Here is a 16,887-nt window from a genome sequence, read left to right as displayed (position 1 = left end):
CTGGTTCCAGCAAAGATGTACTACTGACAGCAATATAGCTAGTGCGGCTGGGGACTTACCAGAAACAGCTTAAGATATGTTTCAGAGCAGAAGATGAGTACTTACACATGCTTGAGCCAATCTAACTAAACCACTGCATGCTTGTACATAATTATTTCTACAAAGCTGTTTCCTATCTCTTACATTCAAATTAGCTGCTTCAGTCAAGTAATTATTTTTCTTCAGATTTGTGGAAAGAACAAGCTAGAAGTAAGGTGCTTCTATCAGAAAAGGGTAAAAGGCAGCAAGAGACAAATTGTACTACGAACACTATAGGCCCCCTAGCAAGGAACAGTTCAAAAGAGGGCAGGGCAGAACATTAAATTTGCTTCTGAATGGGCCACAAACCTGATAAAAGTGAATATTGAGTACTTGTCCCATAACCTTGTTAACCACATCAGTGAGCACTCCAGACCCCTGTCCTGTAGTCTGCTTAGATTTTCTTCTCTGCACTTTTCTTCTGCTGATTTTTGGCACAATTCTACCAGTGTCAGTGGCGATGGGAGCACAGGTATGAACAAGACTACTGGCATTTTAATTGTCGTGTGGCCAAGACCTGAGCAGAGTTAGGTGAAAAAGTGGTTAAACCATCATATCAAGGTGTTGTTTCATGAGCCCACCTGGATTTAATCAGGACACCAGAGGAAGTTCCCTCCAACTCTGTGGGTGGTAACCTCTTCCACCAGTGTGGTTAGGTCTGGCAAGTGTCATCAGCCAGCTCCTGCTGCCTTCGTTCTCAGCCTGGTGTATTCACACCAACTGAAATCAGGGCCTGATTCAGTCCACAAGCACACTTACTGCTGTCTCTTAGTCTAGTCCTATGTAACAACCATCATCACAATAACAGGACGTATCTTCAGTCCTGATTCTGGAAGATATGGGTGTTAAAGGATTTCAGATGAACAACATTTAGCCCTCTCACAAAAGCACAACGCTGCTATTGTGACTATAGTTAGTTTAACAAGAATCATAATTAAGGTCAATGCAACCTGAAGCATGATAGGACACATTACAAGGAGCCAGAAATGAACTCCAAGTCATAGCACAACCTATTCAATTGTCAGGTGTAACAACAGGAGCCTTATTGTATGGGCTTGTTCTAATTCACTTTGAGCCTGTAGTCTGTCAAACTGCTATGTGGTGCTGCCTTAGAGCATTCTTTAATTAGTACCACGTACAGTAATTGCAATGCAATTGAATAACTTACAGACTGAGCATCCTTACAACCTTATTTACAACTATGAGCTGTCTCTAAAGAATCGCTGAAGAAGCTAAAGCTTTAAGCTGATACCCCTTTTGCTAGATTGTGATGTGCATGAAAGACTGGACTGTTGAAAAGCAGCAATTCTCTACAGTTCCTTTTTTTTTTTTTTTTTAGTACTTTTAGCCTTCTTTACCTTCTACAGGAAGTAATGCAGCAATTAGAAGGAACAAGTATATCTGTTAGCAAAATGTATTTTCTTTTTCCTCCTGACTTGCAGATGCTGAAGCATTTTTAAAATAATCTTGCACTAAATTTCCTAGGTAGGCACCACACTGCATTTTGTCATCATAATATGTACTTCCAGTACCAAGTAAGGGTTATTGCTATAACCTCAAGGTTTCCTACTACTCATACAGTGCTGCAAAGCAAAGAATTTTTTGCTTCTGCAGTTTTGTTCATTTAGCTGTGGCTCTCGCCTTTCTTAGTATACAGCTTATTTCTGACTCATCTTCTGAGCTTACAAAATACAAGATAAAAATAGGTTATTGTTCCATCTAAATTCCCATAATCCTTGTACGCATTAAAAATAAAGTCATGTAACTGTTCTTAGTCAGGATTGCACTAATCAGTGCAATTGGCACTTCTGACCTTGTGATATCTACCCTTAATACACTCAGGTTTGCTGTGCTGCCTGAACTACCGTACGCAGCATATATAATACCTCCTTACACAACAAAGTGCTAGAGAGAGACATGCAAGCCAGAAAACAAGTGTCAATAACTTTTTGCATAGTAATAAGAATTTTTTTCCACATTTTCACTCTTTGGCTTAGCTGAATATTTTGGATTTATTTTCATATAGTAAATTAAATGGCCACATAAAAATCAGAGACCAAATTTCATAGATGCTTTAGAGAGCCAGGACTATTGCTCAGTCAGTGACCGATTTAGGGTATTCAGGGTAGCTGCGCATTGGTTTCTATAAACATCAGCTCGTGCCTCAAAGATTTCAGGGGGATGCAAGCAGAAGCTTAGAATTAACCTTGAGCGGTTTGTTAAAGGTTTTTTTTTTATTTTTTATTTTTTTTTTACATAGACAAAGATTAGGATGAAGGAAGTAAATACTCTTAAATTCTCTGATTGCTTAAAAACTACCTTATGGAACCATTTTATCTTTTTAGGATTCTTCCTTATGCAAGGAAGCTAAATGTGTATTTCTGTGCAGGGGATAAAGAACCGTTGGCAGTAGTCTATTAGTAGCTAGTAGTAGCTGCTAACGTATTTACTGTTTGATTTATATATGTTTCACTGGAGTCAGGATATCGCTAATGGTAAATCCATTAATAAATCTAACCTTGCCATCAAGATGTATTTAAATTAATATTTAAATGAATTACACTGACAGGACGATCACTTCTCTGAATGTTATAATAACAAGCAGAAGGAGGTTAACTGTGCAGGTGATAAAGCTACAGGAATGAGAGCAGAAGTTTAAATAGTTGGCTCAGAGTAATCCCAGTCATTGTAGACTTGACAGAGGTATATAAACCTAGGAAAGGTAAACAGAAAGAAAAAACAAATTGGGGATTTTTTATTTTTTAAACTGCTCATTAACACAAGAGGGAAGGAATAACCAATGCAAAGACAGAACACTTAGATCTAATGAAGCTTTTTATGAAACACAGTGGACTCTTGAAAGAGCCTGTAAGTGGCCTGCAGGACTCATTAACCTCCCCAAGCACAAAAATGTATCAGGACTACAAAACAGAACAGACAGTGAGGAGGCAAACTAAAAAGAAAACAAAATTGGGATATAAATTCCAGTGGGCCAGGACACAAGCCAGCTTCTAATGGAAAGGTTAGGAAGAAAAATCCTATATATAGCAAGGTTATTTGACACTTGTCTACTCCAGGGATCCTTACAATTTTCCCTGAGGCACCAGCACTGGCTATTCCTGGTGAGCAGATAATGGCTCAGGCATATCTGGGGGCTGATTCACCGTGCAGCTGCTATGAGCTGTGTTTACATAATGAATGAAGGCATTACAATAGTGCCAATATGAAAAATCATTGAATAGCCTGAAAAAAATAGTATTTTATTTGTTGCTATCTCCTGCAGGATCAGAGTCATTGTAAGCCTGTTGTGTTGAGAATTTGTCCAGAGAAGCTGTGGATGCCCCATCCCTGGAGGTGTCCAAGGCCAGGTTGGATGAGCCCCTGGGCAACCTGATCTAGTGGGAAGTGTCCCTGCCCATAGCAGGGGGTTGGAACTGGATGGGCTTTAAAGTCCCTTCCAACCCAAACCATTCTGTGATCCTATGAATTTAAAAGCCTTAAAAGAGAATTGATAATCTAGTTACAAGCAAAATAGTAAGTTCCATAGACTTTCAGACCAAAAACTAATCATGATAACGTCTAGTCTAGTAACCTGCATAATGTAGGTCACAACCTCCTGGTGTAGTAATTAGGGTAAACAGTACCTACTCCTATTTCAGCTCTGTAGTAAAATATTTAAGTTGACAGTTTTAACTTCAAGACTGAAGAACCGAATACATACCTGTCAGGATAGCTTCTTCCGCACAGAACTGCTGCACCTTATGGCTTTTCTTCTCAGACTATGTAGTCCATGAGTGAAAGTACCTACAGAGGACTTGTACATAATACAATTTTATTTTACTTTCCATGGGATAAAATAAACAGGCTAGACTTCGTTCTTCCACTAACTTTTTCCAGATTACCTTCGTAGCTTTAACTAGCTGTCTGGGGTCTTTTTTGGATTTTGGTACAATTTCATTTCAGCTTCTTGGAGGGAAAAAAAGCCAAAATGTATTCAATGACTAATGCTAAACTCTACCTTGGACAACAGAACTTGTGCATGTGCCACATGGCTATAGGTGTCACAGGCAACCTTTGGAGACTGTCCTCCCGTGCGTGTTCTTCTGTCCACTTTTAGCAAATACCTACTTGTCTACAAAACGTACTACTTTTCTCAAGGTTAAATAATTATAGTGTAAACACAAAGCACATACCAAACCTCATTAGTATTACTGGAAGGCAATGGTTGGAGAAACAAAATCTATCTGCTTCAAGTGACACAGGAATCAATACTCAGTATTGGAATAAGCAGGAGAACATTTATTTGCCAGAGATTAATCCAGCACTGGTTAATCCATGTTGTTTCAGCAACTATTACTGCAGACTTGTGGGCAATAAATAGAACTTAGTTGTAAGCAATGACTCTACTGGCCTATTAAAATAATATTAATATTTTGTCATCAGTTTTGACTACAAAACTTCCTGGAAAAACAGCCCCACCCTAATTATAGCCTATGAGGTTCAACTCTGAAGTCTCTGAATTTGTGCTTGTCAAGTGTAGACCCCATAATTCACTGGTTGTGGTGTAACAGAGCAGAGCACTGCACATACAACAATGTTCCACTTTTTATTTTTTATTTTTTAACCAGTTGTCAGGGAGGACTTGGTCAAAAATAGCGGACAAATAAAACCAAATCCCAGAGCCAACAATTCTGTTCCACGAGTTTAAGTTTGCCGCAGTGAAGTTGTCTCATCCAGTGGAAAGCACTCTTTCCTTTTTCAGAGGATGCACAACTCCACGACCGTGTGCACTTCAAGCCACAAGTGCAGAGAGACAGTCCCAGTCTGCTAGGTATGGGTTTCTCCACTTCAGGTACTTGCTGACAAGCACAATCCCCACGTGTCAGCTTAAGAGAAACACAGAGATGAAGGAACACAACAGCAGCAGGAAAAACAAAAACAAACAAAACACAAACAAAACCAAAACCCACCAAACCCAACGAAACAACCAAAAAATACAACAACTACGTGAATACAACCAACCAACAGCTTCAGCGTTCTCAAGGGTATAAAAAGCCTGTAGGGAAAAGAAAACCCAGCGACTTCACCTTAGAGAACAGTAGTGGCAGGTTTGGGGTTTCCCAGTGCTGCTGTACCTATCACCCTCACCTCGCTAAAGGAGATGTGTGCAAGGAGAGGGAACCAGGTCAGCTGTCTGGATACGGTGGTGGGAGGTGAGGATGTGACAGACGGGAGTTAGGCAGCAGCGTTTACACCTTCGCATCTGAATCTGAAGTTTCAGCCTCTAACCTCGTTTGATAGAGTCTCCTGAAGGGGGAGCCAGTGGATGAAGAGGAATGAGTGATTCTTCCTTAAAACCAAGACTGGGGCAAAAGGAAAGAAAACTTCAGAAGGCCCCAGGGTGTGGCAAGCAGACAAGTTAGAGAGCCACTGCTCAGAGCAGGGAGCATGCAGTTTCAGCAAAGAGACAGCTGCAAGGAACAGCGAGCATCCCGAGGAGGAGGAGACAAATTTTCTAAGGGAGTGGGCAGCATGTTTTATCTCAAGTCAGCCTGCCAGCCATACCTAGTCCAGAAAGGAAAACAGATAGGGCAGAAAAAACGGTTTATTAACTTTTCTGTTCTGTCTTGCTTTTGAGTCAATATTCAACATATGGTCCCATTAATGCCATAGACAGAAATCCTACCGCGCTCTGCTGCTACTTGGCCTATCTACCTGAAGAGCCAAGTCTGCCCTTTTATTTATTTATATTTATTTACAATGGAAACTTGCATTCAGTCATTGGTTGCCAATGTCTCCATTCTTTCTGCTGTCACTGCCTCCTGGGATGACTCCTCTTCCTGATGAACTCTTCCACGATCTCTCGTGGCTAGATATATAACCTTCCTTTTGCCTCTGTTACGATGCTTACTGTCAAACACACATTTTACAAAGTGATTTGGACTACTCAATGACTTATCCTCATAAACAACAAATTGATAGAATAAAAAATGTTCATTTAATCTCATTTATGAAGATATATTGTATATCACTGATCTGCAGAGCATTATACTAGTTAACTGCAAATCGAAAATTTCTCTTCAAAATGCAGTCTTTTATCAAACCAGCCACTTAACTTAGTACAAAACCAGTCTGACACTTGAAAGGACAACCAAAGAGAACTTTTCCTTATTCCCCAGAGAATCTAAGGATGCATTGAAAATGTAAGTATTAATGAAGTCTATCTATACAAAGAAATTAATATAAACTTTTTATTTATTTATTTATTGCCAGAAAATTGAGATACTGTGATCGCAAAATTTAAAAAAAATAATAAAGTGACTACAGATGTAACACACCTGACCACCTCAGCTGCCCGTTTTTACCCACAGGGCACACTGCTGTACCCCACGAGCATCACTCTACAGCCAGAGCTGTTACTGCACCCTCTGTGTAAGAAGGTGGCTGCTTTTAAATCGGCTGGAAAGGTGCGCGCACACTCTGCATGCCAGACAGGCTAAGTGCGCCATTTCACAGGAGCCAAAGCTCTCAGAGAGGATGGAAGGGAAGGAGAGAGGCAGGAAGGGAAGGAGGGAGAAAAGCACCTGGAAGTGGAAGCTAATTGCAGCAATTCCCCTTTGCTGTGAACTGGCAAGCCTCTGAATACATTCCACATGGTGATTTTATTTTAGGATCAGCAAGAGATGTTTCTTTGTACACAGGCGTACGCGCATGTGACATGACATTCACATACCTTTTTATTTGCTGCCTCAGCTGAAATTAAGAATATTTTCAAAAACAAAACAAGCAAAAACCCGCATGACAGTTACCAGAAAAGTAAAAATACAAGATAGAGTCCTGAGAGATAAAAATTTATTTATATCTGATCAGCATGTCATGATATGGTCACAACTCATACAGCTGACATTCTCATAGCCAAAAGAAGGATTTTTTATGTTTTTTAAAAATACATTTTTCTTTCCAGCAGGAAAGATTTTTAAAACATTTCATACTAGGCAGGAATTAAAAACAATGGCTTTTTCAATATGACAACACAGCTGGTAAGCAGTGGATCTCCCACCAGTGCCTTATATTTAGATTTCAAATTTTCCCTCCCCGATTCCCCCCACCCCTCACAAAAAACACCACACAGGAAAACAGGACGAAACCCAGAAGGGAAACAAAGAGGTAGACATAACTACAACCACTGCGCAGTTTCACGAGATGCCTTACTGTGCTCCAAGGAGTTCCTTTTCTTGGTACTCTGAGAGCTATCCTTAGCGAGCTGTCCCAGGCCACAGAACGAAGGGTGCCGTCCCGCTCTATATTGCTTTGCCTAGCTGAACTTGTTTAAAAGCAGACTGCTCCGTTAAAAAAAAAAAAAGATGCATCTACAAAACAATTACAGCCTTGCTCACAAAAAGGTTGGATTCGTTTCTTTCTTGGATGGCAGCAGTCCAGGCATGATGGGGGCCCAGGTCCTGCTGTTGGTGCTGCCTGAACTCTCACAGACTTCAAGGGGAATCATTGCCACGCAGTGCCCTGCGCAGAAACTCTGCGGTCTTGGTGCCGGAGAAGTTTCCAGCAGGTGCTTGAGCAGGCAAGGACAGCAGAAGCTGCTTCTGCCCTACTGCTCCGCTCCTCCCCTTAAACCACTTCTGGCACAGAAGGATTTCTCTGTATCCTTCCTGAGAGCTCTACAAGCAACATTATCACTTAAATTAACACTCAGGCTGTATGGTGAACTAAAGTGTTATCCTACTATTTGTAGTGCTCATGGCAAGCACAATGGAGACTGTGCATCTATTAGATACAACCACAATAAATACAACCCTCAAACAAAATCATCTCCGCTGTTAAGGATTAGAAGCACATGAAATAATCTTGAAAAAAAATCAACTTTATTTTGCGACACACAAAAAATGGGAAAAAACACCTAATAATCTCTGTGGAGAAATGCTTCTTCTGGTATTCTACATTTGTGAAAGACATCTTGGCTGCTGGAAAGACTTGGTAAAAAATGCAATGAAATAAATTCAGTAAAATAAATCCAAACACAACCATCCCTTTGCAGAATCACAGAGACTCACTAGAGGCTTCTGCATCCATTTTATCATACAGAACAAAATGCAAGTAACACAGGAGGGAAGGAGAAAATTGGAGGCTAAAATAAATGGTATCAAGAAAACTAATTGTTATCATACAAAACAAACAATATTGTAGAGTAACTTTAAAGGAACTAACTTTAACAGGACAGTTGCTCAGTGTATGATTACTTCATTATCCAATGATAAAAGATTTAGCTTTAAAATGTATAGAATTCTTTTAAAGACTTGGTTTGTATCACAGCCAAGTAGTCTACAGTTTTTACACAGAAAAAATAAAGTTGCTCAGAACTGTTCATAATGTATGCAGACTTTTAAAATCAGAGTATGGTTTCAATTTTGCTCTTCCAATTGTCTTTTCTTAAAAAAAAAAGTGTAAAAGCTATCATATATGCAATTTTGCAAAATAACCCTTTATTTCATATGGCTCCATTATTTCCAAACAATACAGTACCCCAGATGTATAATTACTTTGTGTGATTGTATCAGATCAACAACCGAACCTCCAGCTGACTATCACAGAACGCACCCATTCCCAGACTCATGATTTGGAAATCCCAGTTTTAAGTACCTTTGGTCCCAACATTTTATGACAAGGCAAAGTGGAGCAGTTGAATCCTGTCACACACAGTGATCGGTATATCTGTATTAACTTGTACAAACAAGTGAAAAAGTTAACAGCACTTTATGGCAATGTCAGACAGGAAAAAAACAACAATTACATCATTTGCAAAACAACTGAATAATGAACAGTACCACAGTGGTTGCTGGATTCTTAATGCAGTAAGATGCATCTTATTTTTGATGCTGAGCATGTAAGAGGGAGAAGGAAGCTTTTAGTTTTCTGGTGAGCAAGGTAAATTGCAATCTTTCTTCTCAAAATCTGATGAGAGCAACTTAAAAAAAAAAGTCCCTCCTGCAAGAGACATTGTTGAAATACTTGCTACAACCATACATAAAATACAAGAGAATCTGTAAGGAAGGTACACTCAAAGGGCACTGAAATAAAAACACTGCTCTTTTTGAAGGGGCAGATATTCTTCATATAACGGGATTCAAAGAGCTAAACTATTAGGACTTGCATTGTTTCACTTTTAACCTGTTTATGAAAAATTAAACATAGAAACTTACAAATGTTGTGTGCAACCCCAGCAGAGAAACGTCTTTATTCACAATAAACTTAACTATCTTCTCGCTTGTGCGCGCAACAATTATTTCTCTTTACCTTTCTCATCCTGTCACTTTATACATTCTTCCATAATATTTCTCCTAATACAAATTCAAAGATACAGTAATTAACCATTTTGTGATCAACTGTACGGTTCATTAACATCACTTTTATAAAATGCATCGTGAGCTCTTCAGAAGAGGAAACCCACGGATGCTGCAGCAAAATGCTCGCTACAACTCCACCACCAGCCAACTCCCAGCAGGCAGAACCGAACTGCAACCAACAGGAATTTATGTTCTACAAACCAGCCTGCTAAGCTCCAGTCTTCACCAGCATGGTATTTTTAGCACAGAATCTCTCAGATATTGTATACATTTTATGTTTTTCCCTTAATAGAACAACTTCTCTGTAACAAAGTAGCATCCAAATTCGTGCTGGGAGGGTGCTTTGGGTTTTGTTAACAACAGTTTCATTCCACTGTCATCTACAGTGACTCAGCCGCAGAGAGAGACAACATCAGGCTCTCTTCACATTTTCCAGTGCAGGCAGGAAAAGAAGCCTAGGACCTAACACTATGTACTCACCCTATCAAAACAACAATCAGTGCTTGCAAACAAATGTCTTGCAATAGTAAGAAGTATAAAGGAACTAACTGAAAATGCACAGGACCAGATAAATCAAAGGATTATCTGAAACATTATTGCGCATTACTAATTTCTTCAGGCAGCATGTGAACGCTCACTATTGACTGTAATCCACTGGAAGAAAAAAAAAACAACAACAAAAAACTGCATTTGAAAAAACAGTATGATCTTACATGGAGTTTACTGGGTCTATAAAGAACCTCCTGATGCAAGTTACTGCTGTGCAATCTGCTTATATAAACTTCCCTTTTTATATCACTCTAGTCCGTCCTAGCTCAAAATAAAACCAGCTGTATCATGGGCATCTCTGCGGTTCTGATCAAACCACCTGGTGGAGGACAGAAATAATTAGCTCACCATCTGCATTTTGCAGTTTTGAGAGTCTACTTATGCCCACGTGCTGCAGACATAACCACTTACACAGTAATGGCACCGGCTGCCTCAGCACCTGCCTGTAAAACGGCAGATTAAATACATTCATTTTGCCAGCTGTACTTTAGCAAGAGCAACAGGAAAAAAAAGTATACTCCCAAGTCTGCCTCCCTCTTCAGGGCTTTTTAACTCTTTTTAAGTGGATTTTATGTTACACTAGAATTCAGGTGTGTGACTGGGTGTAAATAGGTGGGATTTAGAGACACCTTAAATAAAATAAAATATTAAGCTGTAGGCAAACACTGTCCTTTGTCTTTCAGCTAGAGGTACTTTTAAGTCCATGAGGGGACTCTGGGTTCAGGGAAACTTACTATGGTCTAGCATTTTGCAACCATCCTAGTTTTTTGCAACTAGGATAAAACTACTGCTTTTGGGGAGAGATAAGAGGTGGCATATTTGACAAGATTTGACAATCTTTCAATTAAACCAGGAGAATCAGCATTGCCTCATTTTAGTATGCTCTTCGCTCCCCTCTTCCTGACCCCCAGAGGAAACACTTTAAATTTTATTATTTATTTATTTATTTAAATTCAGCACACCACCTACTGATTTCTGTTGCAGGAGAGAGAGAGAGAAGGGGGGGGATCAATATTGCTGATTCAGAGCCAAAACTACTGAGGGCTTACTATGTTCTCAGTAAAATTAGAGTATGAAGTTCTGGCTATCCTGCTAGTATTTAGAGAGATTAATTTTATTTTAGGAACAGCTCTTTCAAATCTGTGTATAATCACATAAACACAATGCCAACTAGACCTGCCAGAAGTAAGCCCGTACATCATAGACACCTTTTCAGAAGTATCCTGTATTACACATCTGAAAACGGGACTGGAACTTCTGTTCCAGCTTGCCTTTAAATTCAACTCATTCTTCCACCGTGATTTCTAGCACACTGGTGAGCTAATTAGTACTGCCCTCCATGTAGTTACTCAGAATATTTTGCGTACCTTTTGTTTTTGCAGTAGTATCTTTTTATAATTTATGACAGCTATTATACCTATTTTTTTTTCTTTTTAAGAAACTAGTTTTCCTTCTATTATTCCTTAGCAAAACATTAAGATGGTTGGCATTGAATTATTTAAACTCTCCCACAAGTATATTTAGCACTGTTGCAACTAGCAGGGAGAAAAAGGCCTCTAGAAACCACTCAAAGGTCACCTTGGTGGGACCGCAGTATACAAAATACAAAGGTGGCTAAAAATCACCAGCAGCACCAGCAGACCTTCAGAAACAGCTAGAATTGCTCTGGCTTCCAATGCATGACAGATAAAGCTTTCTCCTACTCCCTAAGATGTGTGTCTTTCCTTCACTGTATTTTCACCTTTAAAAGTGCATTTTGAAAAGTGATAATGATCAATGGGATGCATTCTGAACACAACGGGGAAACAGACCAAGTGACTTTAAGACTTTAATATTCTCCAAGTTTCCTCCTAATACGAGATACTGGTAGCACACAGAATTCGGATGGCTGATGGTAAAACCACAGCAGGGATGGGCTGATTCATCACATGTGGGTAACTTTTAATCACATTATGATGCTGCAATGCTTTTTTTGAGGACTGATTCCTCACAAAGCACACCTGACGCTGAACCTTGCTTGGGTCCTGGTTTTAGATCAACGTGTCTAATACAACAGCTGCTGACTGGGTAGCCTCAAAGTTACCGCCATCAGCTCCGCAGAGTATCTCAGACTCCAGCACAATGAGCTGCAATAAAGTACAAGTTTGTGCAAATGAGGAATCTCTACCACACCAATGCTGTACACACTACTGAAGAGACAAGTTGCTGAATTTTCTGAGCTCTAACTACAATGCCAAGAAATACTTGCGGTGACAGTTTTCTTGTCGCAGACATTCTTCTACGGTGGTTGTACGATTGCACCTTTTGTCCAAATGCTGAATTTGCTTAAGTGTGGGTGAGAGTATACACTTTTTAAAAATACAGACAATTCTTAAAATAATACATCATCAGGTCACTATGTTACTGATCTTCACTTTCAGTGGAGTTTAAAATTTCCCCAGAGAGAGGTAAGAGTCCATCCAGTATTTTCCTTTACTCTTGTATATTCACATTTGCACATACAATATGATATTCATTTGCAAGAGCCTGGATTCCCACTGTGTCCTCAGGTCCCATTCGACTTTTAAAATAGGCAATGATAAAAATACTGTAAGATGCAGTACCACATACCGCCTGACAAAAATGCAAGTGATTGTATGCCAACTAGCCACAGATTACTGAGGGTCATCGCCCGAGAAACAGCTTTTGTTTGACCCTGCAGTGGAGGGAAAGCTCCTGAAAAAGAAAAGAACACACAGGTAATGCTTTCACAGCAGGAATGACAGGCTTAATGCATTAGTCTTTACCATTGCTACCCGACCCACAACAATGTATTGGTTAGTTTTGTATTATGCTGTACATTTTCAAAATAATCTCCACTATTACCAGTCATCTTCGAGAAAATAAAATAAGTTTTATTATTAAGAGTAACATGCATTTCATTTGGATATAAACTTAAACTTTCCTTAAAAGCAACCATCTTGACAGTATTCAACCTTTGCAAGGAGATCTGACTGACAACTAAAGTCTTCTGGGTTATTTTTATAGTTGCGTTAGTGTCCATATGATCAAACTGAATGGATGCTGCGTAAAGCTTCGCAGCTGTTTGGTAATGATTTGGTATACTGTGAGCAACTAAACTCTCAAATTTCCTCTTGAATATGAAGATATACACAAAACCACATATATATATAATATGTATATATACTTTTTTTTCCCCTTACAATAATTTTTATATGTTGTTTGAACATTCATTAGCCAGTCAGGTCACATAGACTAAGGAAGTGCTCTGATTTGCTACTCTGTTTTCTAGAAATAACTTTTGAGATGTCTGTTTGTATGAGAAAGATTGGCAGGAGTTACAGCTGACAATTTAAAAATACATTTTTCCCTATTTTGACTTTTTATGACTTACAACACTAAACTGTGTCCAAATACACCAGAACTTTATGATCATAAGCACACTGTTTGCATATATTTACTTCTGTATATTAAATTATTTGTGTTACATGTTGCTGAGATGCACAAAACCTAGATGATATGAACCACTTTTTTTTGGTTAATTATTTACAGTGGATACAAAAACTAAATATACTAGATGAAGATGTTCTTGCTACAGCATTATAGAGTCCCAGCTACTCAGAGAAGAACAAGAGATGAATGATTCAAACAGAACAGATACAGCATCGTCAATTTTGAATCTTAGAAACCACACAATTTGGGCAATTAGATACCATCAGCAACTTATCTCTGTGCTTCACATTTGCAGTCATTGGAGGAATGGCAATCAAGTACTTAAGACAAAGCTTTTCTTTTTGTATGAATGATCTCACATTTAAAAAAATCTTGATGAGTCCCATCCTCCTCTCATTGACACATATTTTCACACATGGGCAGATTTGCCACACCGTTTATTCACCAGTAATTCTCACTGCTGATCTCTTATTTGCCCACTCTACACTACATTTCTTCTTCCATGGCTCATCTGTTTTTCTGTACCAACACTGACCTTTGGTTTAAATAACTCCTTGCTCCTCAGACCTGACAGCAACTGCCTCTTCCCCTTCCTCCTCTCCCAAGCCAACTTGTGTCTTACAGGGAAAACGATCCTTCACTTTGCTAGACGAGCACTTTCAGTTGTCCTTCCCAGAAACAACTCCTCCTTCCCCTCTGTCATCTTAGCACCTATTACCTTCCCCTCTTCCCGGTTCAACTCATGTTTCTTGACAGATCTATATGCAGAATTTCCAGATGAGGTTTCAGATCTGGTACAGTGGAAAAAGTATTTCTGTACCACTACTGAAAATACCCTCCTGCTGCCCTGTAGGATGACATTGCTTACTTTTTTTAGTTACATCAGATCAGTTGGCTTATGATCAGAATGAACAAGGAGTGTGATGTCTTCAGTATACAATTATTCGTTTCCAGTGTTTTTTGTTTTAAAACTAGTCTCCAAGTGCTAAGTAATCCCATTTGTGTAACTGCTTTATTCAAGGTTATCCCACTCAAGAGAAATCATGCAATTGCCAATATAAGTTTTCCATTAACTGCTAGGAATATTTGTGTTGTTCATACCTACAGACATTTACTGTAAATAGTTTTAATTTCATAAATGAAATTTGTAAAATGTACCTATAAGAAAGAATGGGACAGAATGAAGAATTCATCTTCAAATTTTAAGACTTTTCTTTTAAAGACATCAAATATTACAGGTTTTCCCTAGATCAACTGAAGTCCTTACTAGTTAGCAATACTGCAAAAAGGGAAAAAGTGTTTTAGGCACAGATTCTTCTTCTTCCCAAATAAAAATACTCCAAAAGAATGTATTCCTATTGATGATAAGAGATTATATATTATATATTTATATATAATTATATATTATATATACCAGTAACAAGCTCTTGACATTTCAAGTAGCCTTAAATGTTACTCGGGCTTAAAACAAATAGTTCACCAAATAAAAATATTTTAATTTCATAATTAAAGTTACTACCTGAAGTAAACCTTACGAACTCAGACAAGTTCTCAAGCAGCATGTATTACAAAGTCAAAATGCTGCCACATCCCCACGTCTTAAAAATGCACTAACTTGAGACAATGCAACGCGCCCCTAAAAAAGCCTAAAAAGCAAGTTGCCGGGCAGCTTCAGGGATTCCCTTCATATTAGTCCTTGGGACTGGTGGGGTTTTCCAAAAACTGCAATAGCACGTTTGCAGTAAACCACGACAACAAAAGCAAATGCAAGTAAGTTCTCAACTGGCTTAATTAGTAGTAACTTTAAATTATGCTAATTTATGCCTAATAAGGTTCTGTGTCATAGCATTTACATTTATAGCGCCTTATTAATTCATGCTCATTACCCAGTAAATTACAACCAATCATCCTATTTTTGAAGCACATTCCAAGGAGTATGTCTGATTATATTCATTATACTGTTTGAAATTCTGGTCTAGTTAGGTTTTTAGGCATGACCATGTTATTGGAATAGTATTCGTGAAATAATGTCTCAATAACAACAATTCCTTACATCCTATTGACTATACTTTTAGGCAAATTCACAAAGTTATTTGTCTAATATATGCATCTGGATGCAAGTTACACAGCAGAGTCTGACTTTGGCTATCAATTCTGGTTGAATGACAGCAGTATTTCATACAGCACAGTACAACGCTGGGTTGCTAACGAATTCAATTAAGCAATCATTTTAAGCAGTAGAATTGATAAATTAAGCACTCAAAATGGAATCAAAACAGTTATTGCAGTAAATCATCTAACAGAAGTAACATCTTTGATTAGTCACTCTGGAATATTAAACTCAGTTGATTCAACAGACTGTATTTTTCCTCAGCAGTTGTTGTAATCACTAAGGGATTTATTTTTCTTCAAAAACACATTGCATTATTTCATCTGGAGTCTTTCTACTCAGTCTGTTTGACAAACTTCCTTTCCTGTATGTTTAAACAAAACTGTATTTTTTACTCTCTGGAATTTCTTTTTTATTGTAATAAGTTCCTCTGGTCTGTGCTCTGAAAGCACGCCCACAGCCATTAACTGGATGGGAAAAAAAAAAAAAAGAGCCTTGGGGAAACACCTCCCCAGTTAAGCATTTACCTGGTATTTTAAATCACATTATTTGCCAGTATCCCTTCAGTAATGTTATTAATGGCCCAAATCTATTTAGATCTCTCTGATCTATTAACACTGAAAGTATGTTATGATAGAAGTGACCCAGAGTATGTCATGGCAAGGAGACCAGTGCTCACAGCAGAGGGCTGCGGGCAGACAAGGACTCCAAAGGCATTATGCTTTATTGTTCTTACAGATCCTTCCAATCAGAGCATCTTTCTGTTCAACTTAGCTGGAAACAGAAGAGAGCTACGATTTTGGATTACGCCTACAGACTACCTTGGCCATTTTTTTTCTGTTTGTACAAGTGCCTGAGGAAGATGCTATATAAGGTAACTACGATAAAACAAAACCTGCCTCACATAAGAGCTTTATTTATTCTCTTTTTTTCAAGAACTTGCTCATTTTTAAACCCTGAAGATTTTATATCCCCTCCAAACTTAAACTCTGAATACTTTTTACGGGTGCACGTAAACATTCACTACCTCTTTGAATCTTGTTAAATTATTCCCCTTTGGCAGCAAGTTTCCCAGCTGAACTATATGTTACTGATGAAACAAGGGGATTTCCTTAGCTCTGTTTCAATTGTGACAGCTTCCAAATGCTACCCAATGATAATCACAGCCAGGCAAACTGTTTTCTACATCACTTCTTAGCATACATTCTTTTGCCACATAAAAAGTGTTAGTACCTATTTATTTGTATTGTATTGATGTGAAAAACATATACTTCTTAAATCATTTTGAGATCCTTATAAAAAAAGACATAAAGCACAATTCTCCTAGCTAGACACCGT

General features: G+C 38.5%; 1 protein-coding gene and 1 long non-coding RNA gene across 6 annotated transcripts in view; one reads left to right on the top strand and one right to left on the bottom strand.

The window, feature by feature from the left end:
• The window catches only part of LOC106031531 (uncharacterized), a 37,321-nt gene that overhangs the window by 18,048 nt on the left and 2,386 nt on the right, over window positions 1-16,887 (top strand). The window contains exon 4 of one of the 2 annotated variants that reach the window (XR_010830126.1): window positions 16,288-16,423. This is a non-coding gene — a long non-coding RNA (uncharacterized lncRNA). Of the gene's footprint in view, window positions 1-16,287; window positions 16,884-16,887 lie in introns of those variants that run through there. The other variant, XR_007160866.2, reaches the window with a different exon arrangement.
• The window catches only part of LPGAT1 (lysophosphatidylglycerol acyltransferase 1), a 66,134-nt gene continuing 57,774 nt past the window's right edge, over window positions 8,528-16,887 (bottom strand). For all 4 annotated transcript variants that reach the window (XM_066993727.1, XM_066993729.1, XM_066993730.1 and 1 more), the window contains one exon: window positions 8,528-12,701. In XM_066993727.1, coding sequence (XP_066849828.1) covers window positions 12,550-12,701 — 152 coding nt within the window. In that variant the 3' untranslated portion in view covers window positions 8,528-12,549. The remainder of the gene's footprint in view (window positions 12,702-16,887) is intronic.

Source organism: Anser cygnoides, chromosome 3 (genome assembly GCF_040182565.1).
Source record: "Anser cygnoides isolate HZ-2024a breed goose chromosome 3, Taihu_goose_T2T_genome, whole genome shotgun sequence".
NCBI classification, from domain to species: Eukaryota; Metazoa; Chordata; class Aves; order Anseriformes; family Anatidae; genus Anser; species Anser cygnoides.
The sequence above is the reverse complement of the archived record's forward strand: the minus strand, read 5'-3'. Positions and strand labels throughout refer to the sequence as shown.